Source organism: Neopsephotus bourkii, unplaced genomic scaffold (assembly GCF_033783945.1).
Source record: "Neopsephotus bourkii isolate Nb327-2 ecotype Australia unplaced genomic scaffold, CSIRO-AGI_Nbou_v1 NB_904, whole genome shotgun sequence".
In the NCBI taxonomy this organism is placed as follows: domain Eukaryota; kingdom Metazoa; phylum Chordata; class Aves; order Psittaciformes; family Psittacidae; genus Neopsephotus; species Neopsephotus bourkii.
Genome location: NW_026901398.1, coordinates 112,446 through 137,623, shown reverse-complemented (window position 1 = coordinate 137,623; position 25,178 = coordinate 112,446). Strand labels below are relative to the sequence as shown.

Sequence of the window (25,178 nt, the reverse complement as noted above, 5' to 3'; positions counted from 1 at the left end):
CCCCGTCCCCCCGCCTGAACCAATCAGAGCGCAGCCCTTGGCCCCCGCCCCGCCCCTCCCGGCGCGCAGGTTGGGCTGCGCGGCAGCGCGGAGGGTTTTCCTGTGCCGCCATCTTGGCGGCGGCGGTGAGGAGGGAGGCGGGGGGCGGCCGCAGCGCGCAGCGGCCATGGCAGCCACGGCCGCCAACCCGGGTGAGCCGCGGCGGGGCCGGGCACGGAGCTGCTGAGGGAGGGGGCCGGGAAATGGGGGTGTTATTGGGGCTGGTGCGGGAGGCCCAGGCCGGGTTGGAGGCTATGGAGGAGCCCAGGGGGTTATGTGGAGGGGCTGGGCCCCCTGAGGTGAATACGGGTGCCAATGTGGGTTGGGGGTGCTGAGGGACCCGGGTTTGGAGGCCAGTGTGGTTGTCAGGGCAGATCCTTGCCAAGGAGGTGTCCGGCTGCTTGGGGAAGGGGCTGGCGCTGGTTGTGCCGCGGACGGAGGTGTTCGTGCTCGGCTGAGCTTCGGTTGTGTGCCCAGTGCTGGGGCCTGGTTCCCAGCAGGGCCCTCCCAGCAGGGAGCAGGCTCTGGTGGGGCTCACCCCCATTTCATGCCCTTAAAGCGTTGGGTTCCGACCCTTGTGGTGCTGTTGCAGAGAGGGTTTCTTCGTTAGCAACAGGCAAAAGCTGTTCTGAGGAGGTTTCTGTCCAAGTTTCTGCCTCTTTTTAGAGCTGGGGTGAGTGCCTGGAGCAGAGCAGACTCTGCCTTTAGCATCTCCTCCCTCTGCTTGATAACCAAGGGGTGATCCCTGCTTGGAGGGAGCTTCAAGTCCCTTCTAACAGCATCAAATCTATGGGGTTTCATCACTTTTCTGCCTCAAATGAGCATGTAAGAGGCCAAACGCAGTGCCTGTGGAGCTGGGATGGGTTGACACAGTGGTGACCCAGCTCAGGACTTGAGCTTCTGTTGTTTCTGGGCTTTGCTGTTTCTTTGGCTTGTGGTTTCTGTCTATTCTTGCCTGTGGTTTGAGGCTGGCGAGGTCTTGGCTCGTGGGACACGGTCAGGTTTGGCGAGGGGTGTTCAGGTACCTTCTAAAGGATGGGGTTTCCTACATCCTATAGATACAGGAAGCATTTGGGGCTTTAAATGTTGAGGAAAACGTGTCGGGTCATTTGTCTGTGGGGGGTCTGAGGCACGGGAGCTGGAAGGACAGGGTTGTGCTTACACAGCCTTCCAGTGCCTAAAGGGGCTGCAGGGAACCTGGAGAGGGGCTTGGGACAAGGGATGCAGGGACAGGGCAAGGGGAATGGCCTGAACCTGCCCGAGGGGAGACTGAGCTGAGCTCTTAGGCAGAAGCTCTTCCCTGTGAGGGTGCTGAGGCGCTGGCACAGGGTGCCCAGAGAAGCTGTGGCTGCCCCATCCCTGGCAGTGCTCAAGGCCAGGTTGGACACAGGGGCTTGGAGCATCCTGCTCCAGTGGAAGGGGTCCCTGCCCGTGGCTTTAAATGAGCTTTAAGAACCCTTCTAACACAAACCATTTGATGGTGTAAAACTCTTCAGCAATTGGAAGTGGTGAGGTAGGAAAAACTAAAACTGCTCTGCTCTTGTGAGGCCTCACTTGGAGCACTGTGCACAGCGCTGGGGTCCTCAACGTAAAGAGTACATGGAGCTGTTGGAACAAGTCCAGAGGAGGCCACGAGGATGAGCAGGGGCTGGAGCAGCTCCTGTATGGAGCCAGGCTGAGAAAGTTGGGGCTGTTCAGCCTGGAGAAGAGAAGCTGTGGAGAGCTCAGAGCAGCTTCCAGTATCTGAAGGGGGCCTATAGGGATGCTGGGGAGGGACTCTTCATTAGGGACTGTAGTGACAGGACAAGGGGTAATGGGTTAAAACTGAAACAGGGGAAGTTTAGATTGGATCTAAGGAGGAAATTCTTTCCTGTGAGGGTGCTGAGGCACTGGAATGGGTGCCCAGGGAGGTTGTGAATGCTCCATCCCTGACAGTGTTCAAGGCCAGGTTGGATGAAGCCTTGGGTAATATGGTTTAGAGCGAGGTGTCCCTGCCCATGGCAGGGGGGTTGGAACTGGATGATCTCAAGGTCCTTTCCAACCCGAACTATTCTATGATTCTATGAAAACCAAGCCCCAAATTCCTGGTTCAGCTCAGCAAAAGGAATTCTGAAATGGGAAGGAAGCTGCGATCCCATCCTGTGGCAAAGCACACTGCTGGCTGCCAGCGCTATCCCGTGAAACAGGGAGGTTACTCCAAGCGGTAAAATCCTTCTCGTGTGTGTTGGTGGTGGGCTTGGGATGGGAATGGAAAATGTCTGTTAGGAGCCAGCTGTGGAGGAGCCCCATGGCTGGGAAGGGAAGAGCCTCCTGGCTTTCAGCTGTTAGTGTCTTGCAGGCTGTTTGCGTTTGGAGCTGTGTGATCCTCTGCAGAGGAGGAAGGGCTGAAAGGAGGAAAAGGGAAAGAACGTTTCCACATCTGGGTTTAATACTGGGAGCTCTGGGCAGAGTGACCAGTATTGGCTTGGCCCTTTCCAACAGGGTGGAGAGGGAAATACAGGCATTATAGACACTGAGATTAGGAGTGAAACACATCACTTGTGACAGTCCTGCTCTACAAGGTGGCTCCTCTTCTCCTCGGTGTTGAAAACCTCAGCAGGGGACACTGTGATGCTCCCACATGCACTGGTACCCCCCAGACTGCATCCTCATGGCTGGAACAGGCTGTGCTGAGAGGTGGGACAGGAAGAAGCTGAAGTTTCTTTGTGTCTTCAGGGGTCTTGTAAGTGTTGGAAGTGCAGCTTGTGCTGGGGGTGGTGCCCCCCTGGGGCTCTGCAGGGACCAGGTCACTTCTCCCTTTGCAGAGCGACTGATGGAGAAAGAAAGCTGCAGACCCCTTCTGCTCCCTCGTGTTGAGGTGAGGGGAGCCCCTGTGCAGCTCAGTGCCTGCTGTAACTCCAGGGTGCTGCACTGAGAGCTTCACTTGGGCCACTTTAAGTGAGTTCTGTGTTATTCTGATCTGCTCATGAGGAGGGAGAAGCAAACAGCATTCCCTACATGGAGGGGGGAACAGGAGGAGGGGTTAAAGATCAAAAGGCCTTGGTTTGCTTGCCTTACTTTCCAGGTTTTAATGTTAACGTGGGTTATTGGGACGCTTAGTGCTGGCTGAAGGGCCTTCAACCACTTCCCCCTGTGGAAACTGATTTCTCACCCTTGGAAGTGGAAGCTCCAGGCTTTTCTTGTTGATTTCTATAATGCTGCTTGGAGAAGGCTCCTGTGGGGCTGGAAGTGCTGAGCTGGCCCAGCCTAAAACCTCCCCTACTCGCAGAGTAAGTCTCTTGAATGTACCTAGGACACATTGTAAGTCAAAGCCCTGCACCCTTCACACAAAGCCTTGGCCTGCTGTTCCCTACCCCATACCTGTTCTAAACTCCTTTGGCTTCATGGGGAGCTCACTAATGGTTAAGTTTAAGCTCAGCCTTGTGCTTGGCTGCTCCTGAGCCTCACAACAACCATCTGCTCCCAGTCCCTGCGGCTGGAGCCACCAGTGGGACAATAAAAAGTGGGAGCAGGGAAGAGCTCCCAGGCCCAGCTCGTAAATCACAGCCTGGAAGATTCCCTGTGCCTTTACTTGTGCAGCTTTGTCACTGTTGAGATGCCAGGAGTTGCAACAGAGCCTTTCCCAGGGGAGCAGGGCTGGAAGTCTGCCTCTCCAAATGGCATTCCCGGAGTGAGCTCCCGGCCTGTTCTATTCTGGGGGAAGCTCTTGGCTGAATTGTGGTTGTGCTTCATGGGTTTCTAGTCAAGTTACAAAGGAGGAGCTGGAATTGCTCTGGGCTGCCTCTGCTTATCTCTTCTGGCCTCAATTACATTTACCATATGTTAGAGGCAGGCAGGGATTGAGTCGGGAAAGGGCTGGAACAGAGAGCAGGATCCTGCCTGTTGCAGCAGCAGGGACTCCATGAACCCGCCCTCCCGTCTGAGAAGGATCATCTGGGACCTTATGGAGCTTGAGACCCCCTCAGCACCAGCTGCTTGGTGGGTGCAGAGCACTGGTGTTGGGGTGAGGAGGTGGTAGAGAGGCTGTTGGCTCGTGTGGAAGCCCCACAACCATCTGGATGCTCTCCCCCAGTGTGCAGAGCAGAGCACTGCCAGTTTACAAGGCCAGATCTTGAGGCGTTTGATGTTCTTCCACTCGGGAAAGGGCACGTTGTGCCACCAGAGGGAAGTGCTTCCGAGTAGGAAGCTGAGGGAGGAGGTAAAGCAGCTTTAGTGGGAGGTGCCAGGCCATGCACAGGGCTCCTTGGGAATATCAAAGGCTCAGATGAGGCCTTTACAAACAGAGACCCTGCCATTCCCCCTGAACCCTACTGAGAAGCTGCTCTGCAGAGGAACAGCTCCATGTCACTTCCTTCCCTATCCCGAAAGAGGAAATTCCTCTCTCCTTAATAAAAGGATCATCTGTCCTGCTCCAGAGACCTCAGTTGTTTGAATACCTCTTGGAAGGCCCTGGCAAAGGCACTGAAGCCCCATGTCCTGCTGAACAAAGCCCTTTGCTATCAGCCCTTTCCACACTTTGGGAAGGGCACAGAGGTGCCATTCCAGTGTCCCACCGCCCTCACAGGGAAGAGCTTCTGCCTCAGAGCTCATCTCAGCCTCCCCTCTGGCAGGTTAAAGCCATTCCCCTTGGCCTCCCCCAGCTTTCCAAGGTTTTCCTGGTGCCTTCCAGCATCTTGGTTGATTCTTTGTCTCTCAGGTTGGGAAAAGAGCCCCTTGGAGAGGCAGCATTGATGTGCTTAGGCCAACTCACAGCTCTTCCCCTCCCCTTATGGAAGGCTCAGGCTGCTGGCCCATGGCTTCAGCCCCTCCCATGACCACACCAGCTCCTCCTCTGTGCAGGAAGGAGACCACAGCTTTTGGGTTGGAGCTGATGGAAACAGTGTGTGCTCAGAGCCTGCCCCAGCCCCTCGGAGCAGCTCGGCGACAGGGAGATGAAAGCCTTGGAAACCCTCCTCGCCCAGAATCGAGGGCTCTATGTGCATGTGTTAATGGAGCTCTATGTGCAGAACACTCGGGGGCGGGGGTTGATGTCATCCTCAGTTTCTTGATGGCTTTTCCCACTCTCCTCTTTAGAAATGGCATCAGATGTTTCCTCGCTGGGTGCAGGCGTCAGCGCCGGGACCGCTGCAGGGGCCCAGGCTGGAGGAGCCATTGTGCAGAGAGCACCCAAGAGGCGGCCTGGGTGAGCGTGGCCTGGGGCTGGGGGGAGGTTTGGGGGTGTGTGTGTGTGTATTTCTGAGGGAACATTGCTCTCTTCATGGGGAAATTCAGCTACTCCTAAGCACAGAAGTTTCCTGGTTCCTGCAGGTGAGTCCCATCCGGTCCCTTCACATCATAGCGATGCCCATAAAAAGAGGGGGTTAAAGAGCTGAGTTGCATGAGGAGAAGAGGGTTCTCCACCAAACACTGAGAGTGGAGCAGGAGTCACTGAAGCAGTGAGACCAGTTGCTGCAGGAGAGGTAGAGGAACAGAGAATGGGAATGGTGGAGCCTCACTCTCAGGGAGAGGAGGATGGGGGAAGCTGCCATGTGCTTGTAGGCAAATGCCTTTGCAAATGGAAGGGATCTCGAGTGGCTGCTCTGAAATTCCTGCCACAAGAAAGTTCCTCTTTCATTTTAAGGCTACTCCAAAGCTCTCCCTGCTCCCCCCCAGTCACTGTCCTTCACCCCCTGATGCTCCCATTGCTTGTTCCCCACAGTGCTGCCTCCACACGGGGCTTTTCCATCCTCTTCCTCTCTCCTCCCACAACCACTTGTCAGGAATGGGAGGGGGTGCCCCTGTCACAGCAAACACTGTGACGTGTCTGCACTCACCAGGTCACCAGCCTGAACTTTAAACTCTTCAAGGGTTTTGTCCTCCTCTGGTGTTTTGGTTTCTAATGCAGCTGATCCAGTTTGGGAATGCTCCATCTGATGGCTCCCTCCAGCAGCAAGGATTGGTTGTAACAGCTTCAGATCACTGCTGAGAGATTCAGAGCTTTCAGAGCAGGAGGTGATGCAGTGGGTGCTTCAAGTGGGCTTTTCTCTCAGTTCACCCATTCCCTTGCTCTGTTTCTGATGGACAAAGGAAGCTCCCTTCTGACCTCTGTGGATTGCTCTGAGTCAGCCCCTGGGTTTACTTTAATCTTCCTTTCCAGAACCAGCTGCATCCCTGTAGGGACAGAGAGGGAAACAACCTGTAAAGGAGGAACTGCTTGGTTAAGAGTGATCCTTCTGCTTCTGTTTTTCAGGCTGGATTTTGATGATGATGGAGAAGGGAACAGTAAATTCCTCAGGTGAGGAGAACATTTCTGCTGTGTGTGTACCTCCCCCTCTGGAGCAGGAGCTCCATGTCCACGTGCCTTTTTGTCCCAGCAGCACACAGGGAGTCAGGGGAGGCTGAAGGAGGTTCCACTTCCTTAAACTCTTCCCTTTCTCCATCCTTGCAGCTGATGCCAAAGCAGAGCTGCTGTGCACATGGGGCTGAGTGCAGGGAGAGGATTCCAGCACTCCTTTGGGATGTAGTCTCCATCTGGAGCCTCCCTGGTAGCTCCCACAACAAGAGGAGGTTGGCTGAAGGACCAGGCCCTGGGTTGAGGTGGTGGTGTAGAGCTCCAGGATGATGTTGCTGTGTTCAGCAGCAGCTCAGAAGATTAAATCCTTTCCAGTGCTTCCTCCTGGCAATGCACTGGTTGTCCCAGCACTGCACTGTGGAGCACTGCTGCTGCCCAGTGATGGGAGAGCCAGAAATCTCCTGCCCAGCAGCTTACTGGGACACCAGGGAGCTGCTGAGCTCTTATTGGTGCCTCAGACCCGTGTTGGTTCATTCTGATGTGGTGGAAGGATGCTTCAGTTCCAGAGCCAGCCTCGCAGGGCAACAAGTGGCTCCTCTCATGGTCCATATGGAGCACAGAAGAGTTGGAAGATCTCATGTTGTGTACTTATAATCTCACTATGTGCTTTAGGACAACTCCAGTGATAATGGGAGCCCATCCATATGTCACAGTCTCTTAAAGGTGACTGCAGGGTTTCTTTGAGGTGACACTAGTCCTGTAGGATCTAGCTACCAAGACTCTGGGCTTGGCTTGGGCTAGAGTGTAATTGAACCCATTTCTTTGTGTGAGCCTATTCCTGAGTGTGGTGCCAGTGTCCCTGATGGGAATGTGATGTGGAGAACTTCATCAAGGGAATAAAACAATCTAACTGTGGTCTTTTAACTAGATAAATGAAGGGTTCTGGGCTGCCCACACACAGTGGTTTCCTTTTTGGGTACCAGCCCTTCTTGAGGTGATATATTAACCCTTGTTCTTCTCTCAGTGGCTTTGGAAGTGTCACCAGTGTAAGAACTCTTCTTCCTCTCCCCCTTTCAGATGCGATGATGACCCGATGCCAAACGATAAAGAGAGATTTGCCAGGTAAGAGCCTGCTGGGATGCAGTCATGAAGCACCTCAATGTGAGAGAGATCCTGCAGCACCCTTCTCATCAGCAGTTAGGTTTCCTCTCTTGGAAGGAAGGTGCTCCAAAGGGGTCAGATCCTTTCCTTGACGGTTTGGGGGCTGGCTCATTGAGTGGGATGAAATGACATTCCTCTTTTCCAACATTTCTTTCAGCTCTTGCCTTGGACTCTCCTTTTCTCCTGCTCAAGACCTTGCTGAGATTCAGTTTCATGCTCTTTACTTGAACAGGGTTTCCTGGCACATGCTATGGGTTGTGTTTGGGGGAGTTTCCCAAGCTCAGAGGGTGCAGTAACATCACAGGCAGTGTTTCAGCTCTCAGTATCTACTTGTTGGTGTTTGAAAGCCCCCCCCTCAGTGCTGGCACTGCCCTCACGGTGGTTTTGCAGCTTTCTGGAGCCTCTGGAACTCAAATCTAACCATTTCACAGCTTTATTTTGTGTTGGTGTGGAAGATGCGAGGTTCTTGGTGTGTATCTGGGCTCTGTAAATGCCAGAATGTCCCCTCAGTGTGAAGCCACCTTGTGCCATGTCTTACAAGAGATAGAAGTGAACAAATGCAGAGTGATACAGGCCAAGACACTGCTTAAGGAGAGCAGAGGAGGTCTCCGTGCAGAGAGGCCAGAAAAGGGCAGCACTGAGGATTCCAGGTTGCTGTTACCTGTCAAAGGGCTGGCAGGGACTTAGCTGGGAACCGGAGGGACAGCAGCCCCTGTGCCCTGCAATGCTCCTGCTTAACCCACATGGGTGAGGAAGGGGTGAGCAAAGGAACAAACCAACCCAGTTCTGGGCTGCTGAGGCCTGGAATACCAGTGTCAGCAGTGCCTGTGTGCTGGAATGTGGGCGTTATCCTGGCACTTACTGCCTTGGGCAACAAGGATGGTGGCAGGAGGTGGGAGCAGCCAGTGGTGTGAGTGTGACACCCCGAGAGCAGCCACAGGCTCCCCTCTGCCCCTGGGCTGCCCATGGCTCTCCATCCTGCTCCTCACACATCAGGCAGACTCCCTTTTCCACTGCATCCTTCCCATCCTCCTTTTCCACTGCATCCTTCCCATCCTCCTTTTCCAGTGCATCCTTCCCATCCTCCTTTTCCACTGCATCCTTCCCTGCCTCCTTTTCCACTGCATCCTTCCCATCCTCCTTTTCCAGTGCATCCTTCCCATCCTCCTTTTCCAGTGCATCCTTCCCAGCCTCCTTTTCCAGTGCATCCTTCCCAGCCTCCTTTTCCAGTGCATCCTTCCCAGCCTCCTTTTCCAGTGCATCCTTCCCATCCTCCTTTTCCACTGCATCCTTCCCATCCTCCTTTTCCACTGCATCCTTCCCATCCTCCTTTTCCAGTGCATCCTTCCCATCCTCCTTTTCCACTGCATCCTTCCCAGCCTCCTTTTCCACTGCATCCTTCCCAGCCTCCTTTTCCAGTGCATCCTTCCCATCCTCCTTTTCCAGTGCCTCCTTCCCATCCTCCTTTTCCAGTGCATCCTTCCCATCCTCCTTTTCCACTGCATCCTTCCCTGCCTCCTTTTCCAGTGCATCCTTCCCATCCTCCTTTTCCAGTGCATCCTTCCCATCCTCCTTTTCCACTGCATCCTTCCCTGCCTCCTTTTCCACTGCATCCTTCCCATCCTCCTTTTCCACTGCATCCTTCCCATCCTCCTTTTCCAGTGCATCCTTCCCATCCTCCTTTTCCACTGCATCCTTCCCATCCTCCTTTTCCACTGCATCCTTCCCTGCCTCCTTTTCCACTGCATCCTTCCCATCCTCCTTTTCCACTGCATCCTTCCCATCCTCCTTTTCCACTGCATCCTTCCCTCTCCCCAGTGCATCCTTCCCAGCCTCCTTTTCCAGTGCATCCTTCCCATCCTCCTTTTCCACTGCATCCTTCCCATCCTCCTTTTCCACTGCATCCTTCCCATCCTCCTTTTCCACTGCATCCTTCCCATCCTCCTTTTCCACTGCATCCTTCCCAGCCTCCTTTTCCAGTGCATCCTTCCCAGCCTCCTTTTCCAGTGCATCCTTCCCATCCTCCTTTTCCACTGCCTCCTTCCCCGCCTCCTTTTCCACTGCATCCTTCCCCGCCTCCTTTTCCACTGCATCCTTCCCTGCCTCCTTTTCCAGTGCTCTCTTCCCAGCCCCCTTTTCCAGTGCTCTCTTCCCAGCCTCCTTTTCCAGTGCTCTCTTCCCAGCCTCCTTTTTCACTTCCTCCTTTTCCTTCCCTCCTCAAATGGTTTGAGTCCAAACGGAGAAGTGAATACGACTCCTTTGTTATGGCACTAGATTCCATTGGAAATGGAAGGGGAACACAACCACCTCCTGTACTCCATGAACCCACTGAGGATTTAGATGCTCGGCCTCTGCCTTACTGCGCACATGTGGTACCTTCTCCTTTCCTGGGGTAGCTTTTATTGGATAGCTTTCCAACCCTCAAGGAGGAAAGCTCCCCCTCAGCCTCTGCAAACCAAGGTCTGCACATTCCTCTTCCCTGCAAGCTGGGAGTGCAGCTGGTGGCAATGGGTTTGTGCCTCTGGAGATGTTCCCAACCTCTGTGTGCTCCTGTGGGCTCCTTGCACCTCTTTCTGCAGCAGCATTGCAGGAGTGTGTGGTGGTGGCTGTGAACATGCCCCTCTTTGGGGGTTTGGGGTTGGGTTTCTTTGTTCCTCCTATCAAAGCAGCTATGGGGTTCTCTTCTGGTTACCTGAAAGGAGCAGTTTGTGGCTGGGGCCCTCCTCCCCAGCTCTGCATTTAACCTTCTAATCCTACACAGAACGAGTGGCACCTCAGTGCAACCCAGAGCTGCCCTTTGCCTGTCTGATAGCCTTGGTAAGCTGAAGGACTCCAACCCTCCAGAGATGGCAGTGTCCTGTGCAGTGCTGCAAACTACTGAGTGCTTGGGTTTCTGGAGCTGCTCCTCTGCCAAGCAGCCATGGCCAGAGGCTGGTTTCCTCCTGCATCTTCCCATTTTCCAGTTCTTTTTCCATTTTAGCTTAGCTCACTGATTTTATTTTTAGGTCTGATGATGAGCAGAGCTCAGCGGATAAGGAGAGACTTGCCAGGTAGGAGAATGGAGATTTCCAGCATGGACAAGCAGAGTATTTCCTTTCCTCAATGTTTTCCTAGGCATCCCTTCTCTCTTGTTGTTTCCCCCTTCCCTTCCTTCCCTCCTCTTCTGCAGTAGAGGACTTAAAGCTGAACAGGCTCCTGGAAGTGGCTGTGTGATTGGAATGAGGAGGGGAAAGGCATTTATCCCCCTTGTGGGAATGTCTCTGGGGAATACACAGAGGGATTTGTTTGCCAAGGACCTCAGGGCAGAGTGGTTTGGCCATGGCTTTCACTGAGTGCTGTAGCTTTGCTAACCTGTGCTAAACCCAGTTCCTCCTGTGCTGGCTCTGGGTGCCAAAGGGCCTCTTCTCACCTGGGTAAGGTTTGTTGCAGGAATGCTGCTGTTCCAACAAAACAGACATGGAAAAGCACCAATTCAGTTTGTTCCACCCCAGAAAACCTTCCAGGTGAGGTGCTGGCCTGTGTGGGACAGCTTCAGGCTTCCTGAAAACAGGATTTCCTCCAAGTTCCTCTTTGTAACTCAGGAGGGACTGTAGCTGGAGTGACCAAAGCAGTCACCTTGGTCCCATTACCATACGTGGGCCTGGTTGGGATGGGTGTTGGGGAGCTGCATCCCTCCAGCAGCAAAACACCCGCTCCAAATACACCCAAACCTAAAGCTGTTTGGGTCAGCACTAAGGGTTCTGCTGCTGTTTGCTGCAGAGCTGAGGGTGGAGATCTCTGAAGGGATAACTCCTTTTGTGCCTCCCCACCTTCTCTGTGGCTTCTTAGAGCTGTTTCAGCCCTGCAGGACTAAAGAGACTCTTAGGTGCTGAGAAAGCCCCCATTCTGCTCCATTTCTTGCTTGTGGCTGGTTTTAAACCAAACCAGAACCCCTCCAGCTGCAGGATGGCATAGCTTAAATGCTTGAGGGAATGAGGAAACCCAAGGTGGGACCTATGGGCACAGCAAGCAGCAGCGCTTTGGGGTTTCTCCTTCCCCACGAGCTGCTTGTCACTGGCCTGTAGTAAAGATGTTTGGCAATGGAGCAAGTCAAAGATCTGGGGTTTCGCAGTAGTTTTTGTAGTGAAGGTGGTGGCTTCGTTTCCTGCTTGGAGAAGCTGCACTAAAGGTGAGTGTGGTCATTGAAGCACTTCTTTTTCCTGAGTAGCAGTTTCCTACAGCGAGGAGCAGGTCACTGAATGCTGGCACCCACCTGGTAGTAGCTGCTCACTTTGTGGTTATCCTCTTGAATTCACTTGCTTGGCTGTGTTCCTTCCAACACTTCCACCTCATTTCAGTTCCCAACATGTGCTTCCTTGCATCTCATGCATCCTTCTGCATAGGAAACCTGGCTTTGGAGTTCTCTTTGGAAACCCCCCCCCCTTAGTGACACAGTTAAACCACATCCACTGGGGAGAAATGAACCAAGACTAACCAAATCTCATCTCTGAGGGTTGATGGGGACTGTGCCCTGTGAGCAGAGACATGTGAAGAACCTTCTTAAGGGCTGGGTATTGGTCGTGGGGCCTCTTTGGAGGGCTGGGTAGGTGGTCTGCCCACACTGGCCTGGGTCTGTGTAGCAGTGAGGTGTGTACCTGCTCTAAAGCTGTCCCTCCTGGCCATGAGTGGAGAAGACTTGATGTGACTGAGAAGTAGCTTCATAAAATCACTGCAAAGGGGGACTCCTCTGCTGTACCTTAGGTGCCCACGTCGTAGGTGCAGCCCTGGCCTCCTAGTACAGATATTGGAGACAAGGGTGCCTGAAGGGTGCTGGTGGAGGGGATTGGCTTCAGCATCCCTGGCCAAGCAGTGGGTGGGCTGAGTCTCCCAGTGCTGTTCAGAGCAGGAGTGAGGTGAAGCCACTTGGTGAGCAGAGGCTCGAAGGAGCCCTTCGCTTACCACAGCGTGATGGAGTCCATGGGGAAGCTGCTGCTTGGCTGCCCCAGCTCAGCCTCGCTCGAGGCCTTCACCAGGGAGTGAGGTGGTTCCAGTGAGGCCCTTGCCTGCAGCACAGCCCCAGGGTAGAGACTTCTCCTTGCCCTCGTTCCTCTGTGCACGCCCAGCATGCGAGGCGCTTGCGGCCCCTCTAACTCCTGACGCATCTCTTGTGCTCTTGCCGTGGGGGCATGGCTGAGGCCTGGGGCCTCTTGGTGATTCCTCTTCCTTCTCCCTGGCTTCTTGCAGGGAGAACCACAGCGAGATCGAGCGCAGGAGGAGGAACAAGATGACCGCTTACATCACGGAGCTCTCGGACATGGTGCCCACGTGCAGCGCCCTGGCGCGCAAGCCGGACAAGCTGACCATCCTGCGCATGGCTGTGTCCCACATGAAGTCCCTGCGGGGCACGGGCAACACCTCCACGGATGGCACCTACAAACCCTCCTTTCTCACTGACCAGGTCTTGGCTTGATGCTGCTTTTGGGGGGAATTGGAGAATGCGTTGGGTTGGAAAGGGCCTTGAGGTCATCCAGTCCCAACCCCTGCCATGGGCAGGGACACCTTCAAGTAGAGCAGGTTGTGTCAAGTCCTATCCAACCTGGCCCTGAACACTGCCAGGGATGGGGCATTTACCACTTAGGCAACTGTGCCAGTGCCTTGCCATCCTCACAGGGAAGAACTTCTTCCTTATATCCAGCCTGAACCTCCCCTGTTCCCATTTCAACCCATCACCCCTTGTCCTGTCACTGCAGTTCCTGATGAAGGCCCCTCTCCAGCATCCTTGCAACCCCCTTCAGACACTGGAAGCTGCTGTGAGCTCTCCACAGCTTCTCTTCTCCAGGCTGAGCAGCCCCAATGTTCTCAGCCTGGCTCCTATGGGAGCTGCTCCAGCCCCTGCTCTCTGGACTTGCTCCAGCAGCTCCATGTCCCTTTTACGTTGAGGACCCCAGAACTGCACCCAGTGCTGCAAGTAGAGGGGCAGCATCCCCTGCAGTGAGGGGGGAACCAGACTGTGGGTGGGGGGCAGAGAGGCACCCAGGGTGGGGTTAGAGGGTGTCAGTGCTTGGAGTGAAGCACGTGCCTCTGTCTGTGAATGCAGGAGCTCAAACACCTCATCCTCGAGGCTGCCGATGGCTTCCTCTTCATCGTGTCCTGTGAGACAGGGAGGGTGGTTTACGTCTCCGACTCCGTGACTCCCGTCCTGAACCAGCCCCAGTCGGAGTGGTTTGGCAGCACCCTCTATGACCAAGTGCATCCGGATGACGTGGGCAAGCTGAGGGAGCAGCTCTCCACGTCAGAGAACGCCCTGACAGGTAGCGCAGCCTGGGCTGGGATTGCCAGGGGTGGGTGTGTGGAAGCCTGCGGAGGGCTTGGATTAAAACCTTCCCTTTGTAGAAGGAACCAAACCCTGGTGCCTTTCTAACAAGGATCCTGCAGCCCCCCCTGAGAGTGCATCTAAAGGTACCACTGGTGACACTTGTGTCTTGCTAGTCCCCAATGCGTTGCCTGGTGCCTGCGCTCCTGAAGGCCTCGTGCTGCAGCAGCATTTTGCTTTCTCTTCTGTCCTCAGGTCGCATCCTGGATTTGAAGACGGGCACTGTCAAGAAGGAAGGGCAGCAATCCATGAGGATGTGCATGGGCTCACGAAGATCCTTCATCTGCAGAATGAGGTGAGGAAGAGATGCCCTGATCTCATCGGAGCCTGAAGCTGAGCTTGCTCCCTGGCCCCTTCGTGCTCTTATTTCAGCTCATTCTGACACAGACATGGTATTACATGGCTGAGCTCTCCACACAGTGCTAACACACAGGCTCTTGAGCTGTCTCTTTGCCATAAGACAGCTCTCAAGACTTGTGGCAGAAGATCCAAGTAACAGTTTGGTGTGACCCCACATGTCCCTTGAAGTCTGTAGTGTGAGGTTGTGGAGAGGCAAAGGTTCATCCCCATTTATAGATAGGCTTATACCTCTCTTACTGAGGATTGTCAGGTAGTTTTGATGTTGGCCAAGGAAGATAAAAGCCTTTCCCATTGGATTTCTCCTGGCACAGGTGTGGCAACAGCTCCGTGGATCCAGTCTCTGTGAATCGTCTCAGCTTCATGAGGAATCGCTGCAGGTAAATGGTACAAGAGGTAGAGGCAAACCCTCTGCCATCAGAGTGCTGGGGCCACAGAAGAGCTTAGATCTGCTGGGAGAGGAGCCCAAGTGCCAGATAATCCTGGGGAAGGTTACCATGGAATTCTGGGATGGTTTGTGTTGGAAGGGACCTTGAAGCTCATGTAAAGCCATGGGCAGGGACACCTCACGTTAGACCAGGTTGCTCCAAGCTCCATCCATGCTGGCCTTGAACACTTCCAAGTGTTCTTATCCCAAGCTGTGCAATCAGTTGAACACAGGTGTCCTTTACACTGGTGCTGTTGGGCTCTTTTTAACTTGAAACTGAGACAGATTCCAGCCTGTTCTGTCCTTGAACCCCTTGCATTTCCATGAAGTCTTTGTCCTTTTTTCACTCTGAGGATGTTCTCTTTTAACTCCAAGTAGAAACCTTGCCTCTCGTTCCCCCAGTTTAAGACAGAGCATAACCAAACTCTTTCTCTCTCCAAGGAATGGCTTAGGGGCAGCAAAGGATGGAGAGCCTCACTACGTCGTGGTGCACTGCACGGGTTACATCAAGGCCTGGCCCCCTGCAGGTAACAACTTCCCTCACTTGGGGCTGGTTTGAAGTCTAAAGTTGTCCATTCTGGGGCATGGAGGTGCCAGCAAATGCCTTGCACATGTATCTACCACTTGTTAGGTACCACATTTGGTTTCAGTTTGACTGATGGTTGCAGATGTTGGGTCAGAGATCGGTGTCTGTGGACAGGGAGATACTGATGAGGGTGGCAATAACATCACCCCTCTGACCTGCTGGCTTGTGCTGACAGAGATCTTCAAGCCTTCTGGTGATAAAAGCAGGAGACAACTTAACTTCCCAAATTCCTCCATGGGAAAGGCTGTTGAGTTACAGAACAGGGTGGGAGATGCACCGAGGGCAGAGCTGAGTGCCTGTTTCCTCTGAAATGAGCAGTTTCTCCTGTATTAACCCTGCTGGGTGCTTTTGCCTCTCCCCTCTTAGGTGTTTCACTGCCTGATGATGACCCAGATGCTGGCCAGGGCAGCAAGTTTTGCCTTGTGGCTATTGGCAGGCTCCAGGTGAGTGGCATATTCCAACACCTCGACATTGCCTTATCCTCAGGGTGCCCAGAGTTCAACTGATGTGCGTGAAGATGCTTCCTGACGGCCCCAGATCCGCCTGCAGGGTCAGGAGGAAGCAGCTCCCCCGGGTTCACTGACACCACCCTGGTCTCCCCTCGCAGGTCACAAGCTCCCCCAACTGCACAGACATGAACAACGTTTGTCAGCCCACAGAGTTCATCTCCCGGCACAACACCGAGGGCATTTTCACCTTCATAGATCACAGATGTGTGGCTACGGTTGGTTACCAGCCACAGGTGAGATGAGCCAGCAGCCTCCTCAGCATTAACTGCTGCTCAGGCTGACTTCTCCTTCCTGCCTGTCTTGCACAGCCTGGCTAACACATGCCCAGGGCCCAAACCAGACGTGCTCCTTCTCCAGCAGTTGTGGTTTCATGTGCTTCTCTAAGTGCTTTGATCCTTGGGAGGATGGGGGGCTCTGGCTTATGTCAAACCTCAATTAGGAGCAGCTTGGCCTCCAGTTGAGTTCAAGATCTAACATCAGGCAACCGTTGTTGTGCTTCTCTTTAAAACACAACATGCTCATTGCTGGCCTTGCTGTGTGCACCAGTGTCCTGGGTTGAGCATAACCAGTGATTTGGGGATGAGGGAGCAGTACCTACCTGTCCAGAGGGGAACTGCTGGGGCAGAGCTGCCAGAGGGATCTGCTGCAGCTCAGCTGCCTTTGTCTCTTCCCAATTAGGAACTTCTGGGAAAGGACATTGTGGATTTCTGCCACCCAGAAGACCAACAGCTTTTACGGGACAGCTTCCAGCAGGTACAGCTCTTCAGCTCCCCCTTTGCATGCAGTGTGGTGCCCAGGCTTGGTGCTTGCGAAGCAGTGACATGAATTGGAAAAGCAAGAGAAAAACTCAACTGTAGAGCTTGCAGTTACAGTCACGTAACTGCACATGTGCAAAGCACACCAGAAGCATCTGATGTCTAACTGTTGCGTTCATCCTCTGGCTGCTAGTCCAGTCTGCTTTTAGGGCCAGAGCCGTGGCTACAAAGGGCTTCTGGGAACCACTGGCTCATCTCTAGGGCCCAGCCCAGTGCTGCACAACTCGAGGTGGAGCTGATTTCCTTGCCCTGTTGTCGTTACTCTTATTTCTGAGGGCCTTGGACTTGTGGCAGGGCAGGTAAGGCTGCCCCTGTGCTTTCATGACTCCAGAAAGTAGCTGCTCATATCCATTTGTCCAAATAGAATCAGAAGCAAGAGCATGTGCTTCATTTGCTGGAGGCTTTCTCATACATCTCACCAGTGCAAAGAGATAAAGGGAAAGGCAAAAAGGGGACGTTGGATTCTCCTCCCATATCATTCAGGAAGAGTCGGAAGTACCATTTATCTGAGGAAGAGCAAGAGATGGTCCTGAGGCTTCGAGGCAGAGGGTGTCAGGGGGGTGGCTCAGCAGCAGGTTGCTCTTCAACCCCTTCTTTTATCAGGTCCTACTGATGGCATTACGTTTTTTTAGGTGGTGAAGTTAAAAGGCCAGGTTCTGTCAGTCATGTTCCGATTCCGATCCAAAAACCGGGAATGGCTCTGGATGAGAACCAGCTCCTTTACCTTCCAGAACCCCTACTCGGATGAAATTGAGTACATCATCTGTACCAACACCAACGTCAAGTATGTACATGGAAATGACTTGCCGAGCACCAGTGATAGCACCCAACCTGAGGGGACCTTGGCCCAGGGTGACCAGCAGCACAGGACATCAGGAGCTTTGGCCTCTCCCCTCACCCTGGGGAGTTCCTGGAGGAATTGCTCTCTTCCTGGGCTGTGGCAGGCTCTAGAGGCCTAGAAACACCCCTCCTTTGGCTGTGTTGGTTGTAGGGCTTAGCAAGCTGCCCAAGTTCAGCTCCAGCAGTGCCTTCTTTAGCTCTGCTTCCTGGAGCAGGTCTCCTGTGTGTGTGATGGCATCCAGAGCTCATAGGAGTGAAGTCTGCCTCTGGATGTAGCTCCTGGGACAGTCCTGCTCCATGGAATGGCTTTTCCCATGAGCAGGGCTGATGCAGCTCATGGTAGGAAGCGAACACTGTTTCCTTCCCTGCTGTAGGCTCACAACAGAGCTGCAGTGGGGAGGCTGCTTTCATTGCTGCTCTCTTCTCCCTCTTGGCTGCTCGGGTGGGTTTGAGACAAGGGGTGCATCTCCTTTGGAAGTGTCAGGGCCAAGCAGGTTCCAGGCCCCTCACAGAAGAGCAGCAACTGAAACAAGGCAAAAAAAGAAGGAAAGCCAAGTGCCTGCAGATGCCTGAGAGGTGTAGATGGGGTCTGGCTAGCCAGGCAAACCAGGCTACGCTGCCTGTGGGCAAGGCAGGGTCCTAGAGGGCAGGGAGCGTTTCTGCCCTTCCTGCAGCTGGGAAGCTGCTGCTTTCCCATGGGAAAGGATGAAGAGTTGAGCAGTGACAAATCCCTTTGGCTTTACAGAGCCTGAGTCCAAGTGCAGGGCTGAAACCTGATGTGGGTCTGCCACAGGCCTTCATCCCAGTCCCGGGCTTAGAGAGATCTCTTTGACCTCATCCATTCCACACACATCCATTCCCACATCCATGCTACGCCTTGGAAAGCACTGTGTAAGCTCAGAGCAGCAGCAGCCTGTGCCTTTGGGGTGCAGTTTGTCTTTGCTGGGTTGTCGGTGTTGTCTCATCTTCAAGCTCAGGTGCTCCTGAAGCAGCAGCAGCAAAAGAGCTGTTGGGAAAACACTGGATCTCTGTTCCTTTCTTGGGGGAGTTCAGCATTTACTGACTTGTGACAGGGACAGCAGAGCACAAAGAACTCCACCAATGTCTTGGGCTTGAAACCTAAAGCTGCTGGTGGTCTCTGGAGTGGCTGACATAGAGCTGAATGCAAAACCTCAGGGGGGTTGAGGTTCCTACAACCGTTGCTTGTGCTTTAAGGAGGATGCAGCTCTGGCCATGCTCCTGGTGTAGGCTGTTAACTGCTCCCTGCTCAGTGGGAGGGTGCAGAGCCCAACCAGGAGCATTGCATTCCATGAACCCCCCTTGCAGAGACCGTGGAGCCTGGGTGGAAGGATCCTGGGCTCCAACAGGCTTTGCAAGAGCAAAGCTTCCCGTTGCATCCGCGCCGGGTGCGTTCTGCACGCAGCAGCCAAGCGTTTGCTTTCCTTTGGTGTGTTTTACAGTCTCTTTGTTCTTTTGTCCTTCTCTCTTTGCTTTGAAGGAACTCGAGCCAGGAGTCTCGGCCTGCCCTATCCAGCTCCCTGCAGAGGCCCCAGCTGGGCCAGGCTGTCAGCCTTCCCTTGGAGATGGGCACAGCGCAGCTGCCCGCAAGGTCAGGAGGTGCTCAGCTCCTTTTCCCATGCCTCTCATGCTGGTTCTGCCCTCCTCTCCGATAGCCTGCCTCCCCACACTGTCCTCTCTGCAGCACTCACCTCCTCTGCCTGGTGAATCAGTGCTGTGGCCACAGAGGAGCTGTTCCCTTGGCACTCGCTTTGAGCAGCCGGTGCTCTCCTGTTACAGACACTTTCTATTTCAGGCAGCAGCAGCCCCCCCAGCAGCCAGAGCTGGAAGTGGTCCCAGGAAGAGAAAGCCTGGCTGGGTACGACCACTCACAGGTAGATCACCACCAGCTTTGCTTTGCTTTGCTCCTCCTTAGCTAAATACCCTTCCACTGGGGTGGCCACACCAGGGTGACTTGAGGCTGCGGAGGGTTTGGAGAGGGAAGGGCTCTGCCTTGGATCTACTTGCTGGGTTCTGATCTCATAGCAGCCTTCCAGTCCTCATAGCAGCCTTCCAGTATCTGAAGGGGCCTATAGGGATGCTGGGGAGGGACTCTTCATTAGGGACTGTAGTGGTATGACAAGGGGTAATGGGTTAAAACTTAAACAGGGGAAGTTTAGATTGGATATAAGGAGGAAATTCTTTCTTGTTAGGGTGCTGAGGCACTGGAATGGGTGCCCAGGGAGGTTGTGAGTGCTCCATCCCTGGCAGTGTTCAAGGCCAGGTTGGACAGAGCCTTGGGTGCCATGGTTTAGAGCGAGGTGTCCCTGCCCATGGCAGGGGGTTGTAACTGGATGATCTTAAGGTCTTTTCCAACCCTCACTATTCTATGATTCTCTGATCTGCCCCTGTGGCATCCTCTCTTGATGCTGCCAGCCCTGAATGGCTCCCAGTGAAACACACAGGGATGCAGGGAGCAGCCCCTTTCCCATGAGGGCTTCTCCATCCGGGCTGCAAAGGGGCTGATGTGCTTGAGGTACAGAGAGCTCACGTGTAACGTGCTCCAGGTTCCTGTCCAGCCTGTGACTGCTGCGGGCCCAGAGCACAGCAAGCCCTTGGAGAAGGCTGAGAGCCTCTTTAACCAGGAGAGGGACCCGAGGTTCAGCGAGATCTACAGCAGCATCAGCACAGGTAGGGATGCACTGCCAGGGCACGTGGTGGCTTCATCCAGTTTTAGCTTCAATCTGGGTGCGCTTTGCTCCTTCCTCAGTCACTCAGAGCAGCTCTGGGCACAGGAGCTCAGTGTGGCTGGGATGGGGCAGCCCAGCTCTTGCACAAGGGTGCTGCTGCTCGTGCCACTGGGTGGAATGGCTTGAACCTGCCCGAGGGGAGACTGAGCTGAGCTCTTAGGCAGAAGCTCTTCCCTGTGAGGGTGCTGAGGCGCTGGCACAGGGTGCCCAGAGAAGCTGTGGCTGCCCCATCCCTGGCAGTGCTCAAGGCCAGGTTGGACACAGGGGCTTGGAGCATCCTGCTCCAGTGGAAGGGGTCCCTGCCTGTGGCTTTAGATGAGCTTTAAGCTCCCTTCCAACCCAAACCATTCCAGGATTCCATGTGCTGATGTGGCAGGGAGCTGTCCTGCAGCTGGGGACGGAGGGGGTGTGAAGGTGTCTCCTGCTCTTTTCTGCCTTTGATTCTTGCTGTGTGTCCCTGGTGTGAGTGCAGGGGCTGCTGGAAGCCCAGAGGACCTTAACCTGAGTTTATGTACAAATGGAGAGGAAATCAAATTAAAGAGGCTTTTACAAAGCCATCTGGAGCAGGAGCGGTCACGTTTGCTTTGCCTCCCAGCAGTTTCCCTTCACACGAGCTCCTGCACCTGAATCTGTCCCTGTTCCTGCTGCTGAGGTTCCTCAGCCCTGAAGTGCCTCCCCCTCTCTCCCCAGACCAGAGCAAAGCTGTTCCTGCCAGCACAGTGCCTGCCAACCAGCCCCTCTTCAGCCAGGGGAACACCTTCACCCCATCGAGACCTGCTGAGAGCTTCAGGTGAGGCTTCGGTGCCCTTCTGAATGGCCTCCTGGTAACTCAGGCTTGGCCTGCCCTTGTCCCTGTCCTGGTTTTGTGTCCTGCAGCTGCTGAGCCTCTCCTTGTGTGCCAGTGATGGGCCATAAACGTGTTCCTTTAGAGTGGGCACAGGAAGAACAGGGGGAATCCATCCGGGCATCACTTTGGTTTGGGTGCTGGGGTGAGAAGGGTTCCTGCCTCTTGGACATGTGGGGGCTGAACCCCAAAGGCTGAGCCTTGCCCACAAGCCCCCAGTGCCATGGGTTGGTGGTGGTTTTGTTAGTCCCTGGTTATGGTTGGACTTGATGACCTCAAAGGTCTTTTCCAGGGTGGTTGATTCCATGATTCTGTTGTACTGGGGCAGCACGATGGGCACTGGAACCATGTTTCTGGGCTCATCTCCCCCACCAGTAACAGGCCCAGGGGTGGTGGTTGCACCTTGTTCCTCCCCTTTGGGATACAAGTGTCTCAGGGTGCCTCTTGTCCTGCAGGAGCAGCAGCATGGGCCCTCCTGTGAACATCATCCAGCAGCAGCCCTCCTCAGCGGGCCGGATCTTAGCGCAGATCTCGCGCCACTCCAACCCAGCTCAGGTCAGCGGAACCAACTGGGCTCCAGGGACACGGCCGGTGTTCACACCCCAGGTAGTGCCTGAGCCCTTGGTGCAGGCCCCGGGTCCCTGCTGGGGTACAGACCCTTCTTGCCACCACAAACGGACCTGCTTTAGCTCCCCAGCTGAGTGATGGAGCGGTGCTGTGTGCCTGGGTGCTTCCACTTGGGGCCAGTCCAGCAACTTGTGACCCTCGCTAAGAGCAGGTTCCAAATGCATCTCTCCTCTTCCTCTCCTGTTTCCTGTTCTTTCCCAGCAAGTGGCATCCCAGACAGTGAAGACTCGACCCCCTTCCTTCAGCATGGGGACTTTCCAAGGCACCCCGTCCTCCTTCAGCCCCATGGCAGCGCCTGGCTCCACAGCTTCCCCTACAGGGGCTGCGTACCCAAACCTTGCCAGCCGTGGCACAGGCTTCAGTGAGTACAGCTCGAGGTGCTGGGTGCAACAAGATCCCCTTGGAGGAGAGCTGGGAGCCAGATACAGCCCGGGTGGGAAATGCTCCCCATTGTTCCCTTGTGTATGCTGGGAATGCTGGAATGAAGCAGGCAGAGCAGAGCAGAGGGGGAGAATCCCCTCCCTCGACCTGCTGGAGAAGAGAAGGCTCAGGGGGGCCCTGATCGCTCCTGATCGATGGAGCCAGGAGGGGCTGGGCTCTGCTCCCAATGGAACAAGGGATGGGACAAGAGGAACCGGCCTCAAGCTGCACCAGGGCAGGTTTAGATGGAGCTGAGGAACGATTCCTGCCCCAGAGGGTGCTCAGGCATTGGAACAGGCTGCCCAGGGCAGGGCTGCAGGCACCGTCCCTGCCAGTGTTCACACACCCTCAGTGCCATGGGGCAGTGGTGGCCTTGGCAGTGCTGGGGAATGGTTGGACTGGAGGAGCTTAAAGCTCTGTCCCAGCCTGGTTGGTCCCTGAGTCCATGATGCTGTGCTGGGGATGCAGCCCAGCACAAGGGATCTGGGCTCAGGTGCACACTGACGGCTCTTGCTGAGCTTCCCAGCACCCAATCCCCCCTTGCCCTCGGGAGCCCCATCCCTGTGCTGGCAATGACGCGCTCCCTGTGCTCTGTTCCAGCCCCGGAGGCCGCGCAGCCCCCGGCACCGTTCCCGGCGCGGGCGGCCGAAGGCGTTGGGATGTGGCCGCAGTGGCAGGGGCAGCACCACGGAGCGGCGCCCGGCGAGCAGCACGTGCAGCAGCCGCAGCCCGGCCAGCCTGAGGTGTTCCCGGTAAGAGCCGGCTCCTGCCCCAGCCTCCGGAGCGGGGCACAGGGGACCGGGCTGAGGGAAGGAAGGGTCCTTGGTGCCCAAGGAGGGGCAGTGCCTCAAGGGCTGCAGCACATCTGGGCTGGAGGGGTGTAATGGAGGAGGTGTATAGACCCTATAGGGCAGGCTGGAGGTGTATAAGGAAGGAGGTGTATAGACCCTATAGGGCAGGCTGGAGGTGTATAAGGAAGGAGGTGTATAGACCCTATAGGGCAGGCTGGAGGTGTATAAGGAAGGAGGTGTATAGACCCTATAGGGCAGGCTGGAGGTGTATAAGGAAGGAGGTGTATAGACCCTATAGGGCAGGCTGGAGGTGTATAAGGAAGGAGGTGTATAGACCCTATAGGGCAGGCTGGAGGTGTATAAGGAAGGAGGTGTATAGACCCTATAGGGCAGGCTGGAGGTGTATAAGGAAGGAGGTGTATAGACCCTATAGGGCAGGCTGGAGGTGTATAAGGAAGGAGCTGTATAGACCCTATAGGGCAGGCTGGAGGTGTATGGAAGGAGGTGTATAGACCCTATAGGGCAGGCTGGAGGTGTATAAGGAAGGAGGTGTATAGACCCTATAGGGCAGGCTGGAGGTGTATAAGGAAGGAGGTGTATAAGGAAGGAGCTGTATAGACTATAGGGCAGGCTGGAGGTGTATAAGGAAGGAGGTGTATAGACCCTATAGGGCAGGCTGGAGGTGTATAAGGAAGGAGGTGTATAGACCCTATAGGGCAGGCTGGAGGTGTATAAGGAAGGAGGTGTATAGACCCTATAGGGCAGGCTGGAGGTGTATAAGGAAGGAGGTGTATAGACCCTATAGGGCAGGCTGGAGGTGTATAAGGAAGGAGCTGTATAGACCCTATAGGGCAGGCTGGAGGTGTATAAGGAAGGAGGTGTATAGACCCTATAGGGCAGGCTGGAGGTAAGGAAGGAGCTGCATAGACCTTATAGGTCAGGCTGGAGGTGTAGAAGACAGGCCGGAGGTCTGTAAGGTGGGCTGGAGCTGTATAGGGCAGGGTGGAGGTCCGGAGGTCCAGAAGGCTGGAGAATTGGAGGTCCGGAGGGCTGGAGGACCAGAAGGCTGGAGATCCAGAGGGCTGAAGGACTGGAGGTCCAGAGAGCAGGAGGGCTGGGAGACCAGGAGACCAGAGAGCTGGAGGAACAAAGGGCTGGAGAACCACAGGACTGGAGGTCCAAAGGAAGAGAACCAGAGGGCTGGAGGACTGGAGGACCAGAGGACCAGATGGCTGGAGGACTGGAGGTCCAGATGGCTGGAGGACTGGAGGTTTTGGAGGGGGCTGGAGGTCCCCAGGGTTAGAGTTCCAGAGGGCTGGAGGTGCAGAGGACTGGAAGTGTGGAGGTCTCCGGGACTGGAGACCCAGAAGCCTGGAGGATAAGAGGACTGCAGGACCAGAGGACTGCAGGTTCATAGTGTGGGAGGCCCAGAGAGCTGGGGGACTTGAATACCAGAGGGCTGGAGGCTTGAAGGTCCATTGGTCTGGAGGTCTGGAAGGCTGCGTCCTCAGGCTTGTGAAGGCGCAGCAGAGCTGCTCCTTGGGCGTGTGATGCTCTGCTCCAGCTGCTCTCTCCCTGCATCCCACAGGACATGCTGACCATGCTGGGAGAGCAAGGACCCAACTACAACAACGAGGAGTTCCCAGAGCTCAACATCTTCCCGTCCTTCTCGGAGTAGAGCCAGGCCTGGGGAGCTCACCCCAGCCCCATGTCCCAGCCAGGGCTTTGTCTCCAAGGCCTCTGAACTCTGACCACTTCCTGCCTTCTGGAAGTGAAGCTCCATCAGGGAGGAAGCTTGGCAGGAGGAGAAGATGCTGGTGAGGTTGTGGGCACCTGCCCTGTGTGTGGGGCTGGCAGTGGGGACTGGTCTGGAGGCCTCAGGACTGGAATGGTGCCGGAGCTCACCAAAGCCCCGCGGTTCCTCACGTTGGGCTGGTCGGAGGGTTCCTGTCTGGAGCACAGACAAAGCCCTCCAAGTTCCAAGGTGGCTTTTCCTGTTTTTATTTCAACCTTCTATACCCTGCCTCTCTTTTCTATAAAACACAAAGTATTGTAACTTTTCCAATATTGGAAGAAGCTCTTCCAAGTGTTAATCCATGTGGAACTCAATCCCAGAGGATGCTTGAGTAAGAGCCCGTGTCCAAAGCAGCTCCTCACTGGAGGAGCCCTCCTTGGAGGCTTGTTCCCAAAGCTCTGAGGAGCTTTAGATGCTCCCACGTTGGTGGGTGGTTGGATTCCATCTCTCCTGTGAACTGTGCAATGAGTTTGGGCCTTGGAGTCGGTGTCACCATCGACTCCCTTGGGCCTGGTTGTGCTGGGAATGATGGGATAGTTCCGAGCCATAAAGCTATTGTATCTCCAGAGCTTTGGTCTTGCTGCATCACTCCTGCAG

At 54.9% G+C, this 25,178-nt stretch overlaps 1 protein-coding gene across 5 annotated transcripts; it reads left to right on the top strand.

The window, feature by feature from the left end:
* The first annotated feature begins 39 nt into the window (after positions 1–39).
* Positions 40–25,147, top strand: ARNT (aryl hydrocarbon receptor nuclear translocator). 5 transcript variants are annotated; one of them, XM_061357475.1, is made up of 23 exons: positions 40–191; positions 5,113–5,221; positions 6,269–6,313; positions 7,388–7,432; positions 10,477–10,521; positions 12,695–12,908; positions 13,548–13,761; positions 13,844–13,909; positions 14,019–14,118; positions 14,495–14,560; positions 15,049–15,134; positions 15,560–15,636; positions 15,801–15,935; positions 16,381–16,455; positions 17,150–17,301; positions 18,856–18,966; positions 19,171–19,249; positions 19,922–20,045; positions 20,795–20,894; positions 21,404–21,503; positions 21,777–21,936; positions 22,596–22,747; positions 24,375–25,147. In XM_061357475.1, the coding sequence occupies exons 1-23, from the start codon at positions 167–169 to the stop codon at positions 24,462–24,464; spliced, it is 2,370 nt and encodes a 789-aa protein (XP_061213459.1). In that variant the 5' UTR covers positions 40–166; the 3' UTR covers positions 24,465–25,147. The 5 variants fall into 5 exon arrangements, with proteins under 5 accessions (XP_061213459.1, XP_061213457.1, XP_061213458.1 ...); XM_061357473.1 differs by having other exon boundaries at positions 21,404–21,554; XM_061357474.1 differs by lacking the exon at positions 10,477–10,521 and having other exon boundaries at positions 21,404–21,554.
* The last annotated feature ends 31 nt before the right edge of the window (positions 25,148–25,178 follow it).

Bases quoted from the DNA above. Each gene is read 5' to 3' on its own strand.
- ARNT (XM_061357473.1), top strand. From the start codon at position 167: ATGGCAGCCACGGCCGCCAACCCGG. The intron at 15,135-15,559 runs GTAACAACTTCC...CTCCCCTCTTAG, and splicing joins CAAGGCCTGGCCCCCTGCAG to GTGTTTCACTGCCTGATGAT. The intron at 15,936-16,380 runs GTGAGATGAGCC...CTTCCCAATTAG, and splicing joins CGGTTGGTTACCAGCCACAG to GAACTTCTGGGAAAGGACAT.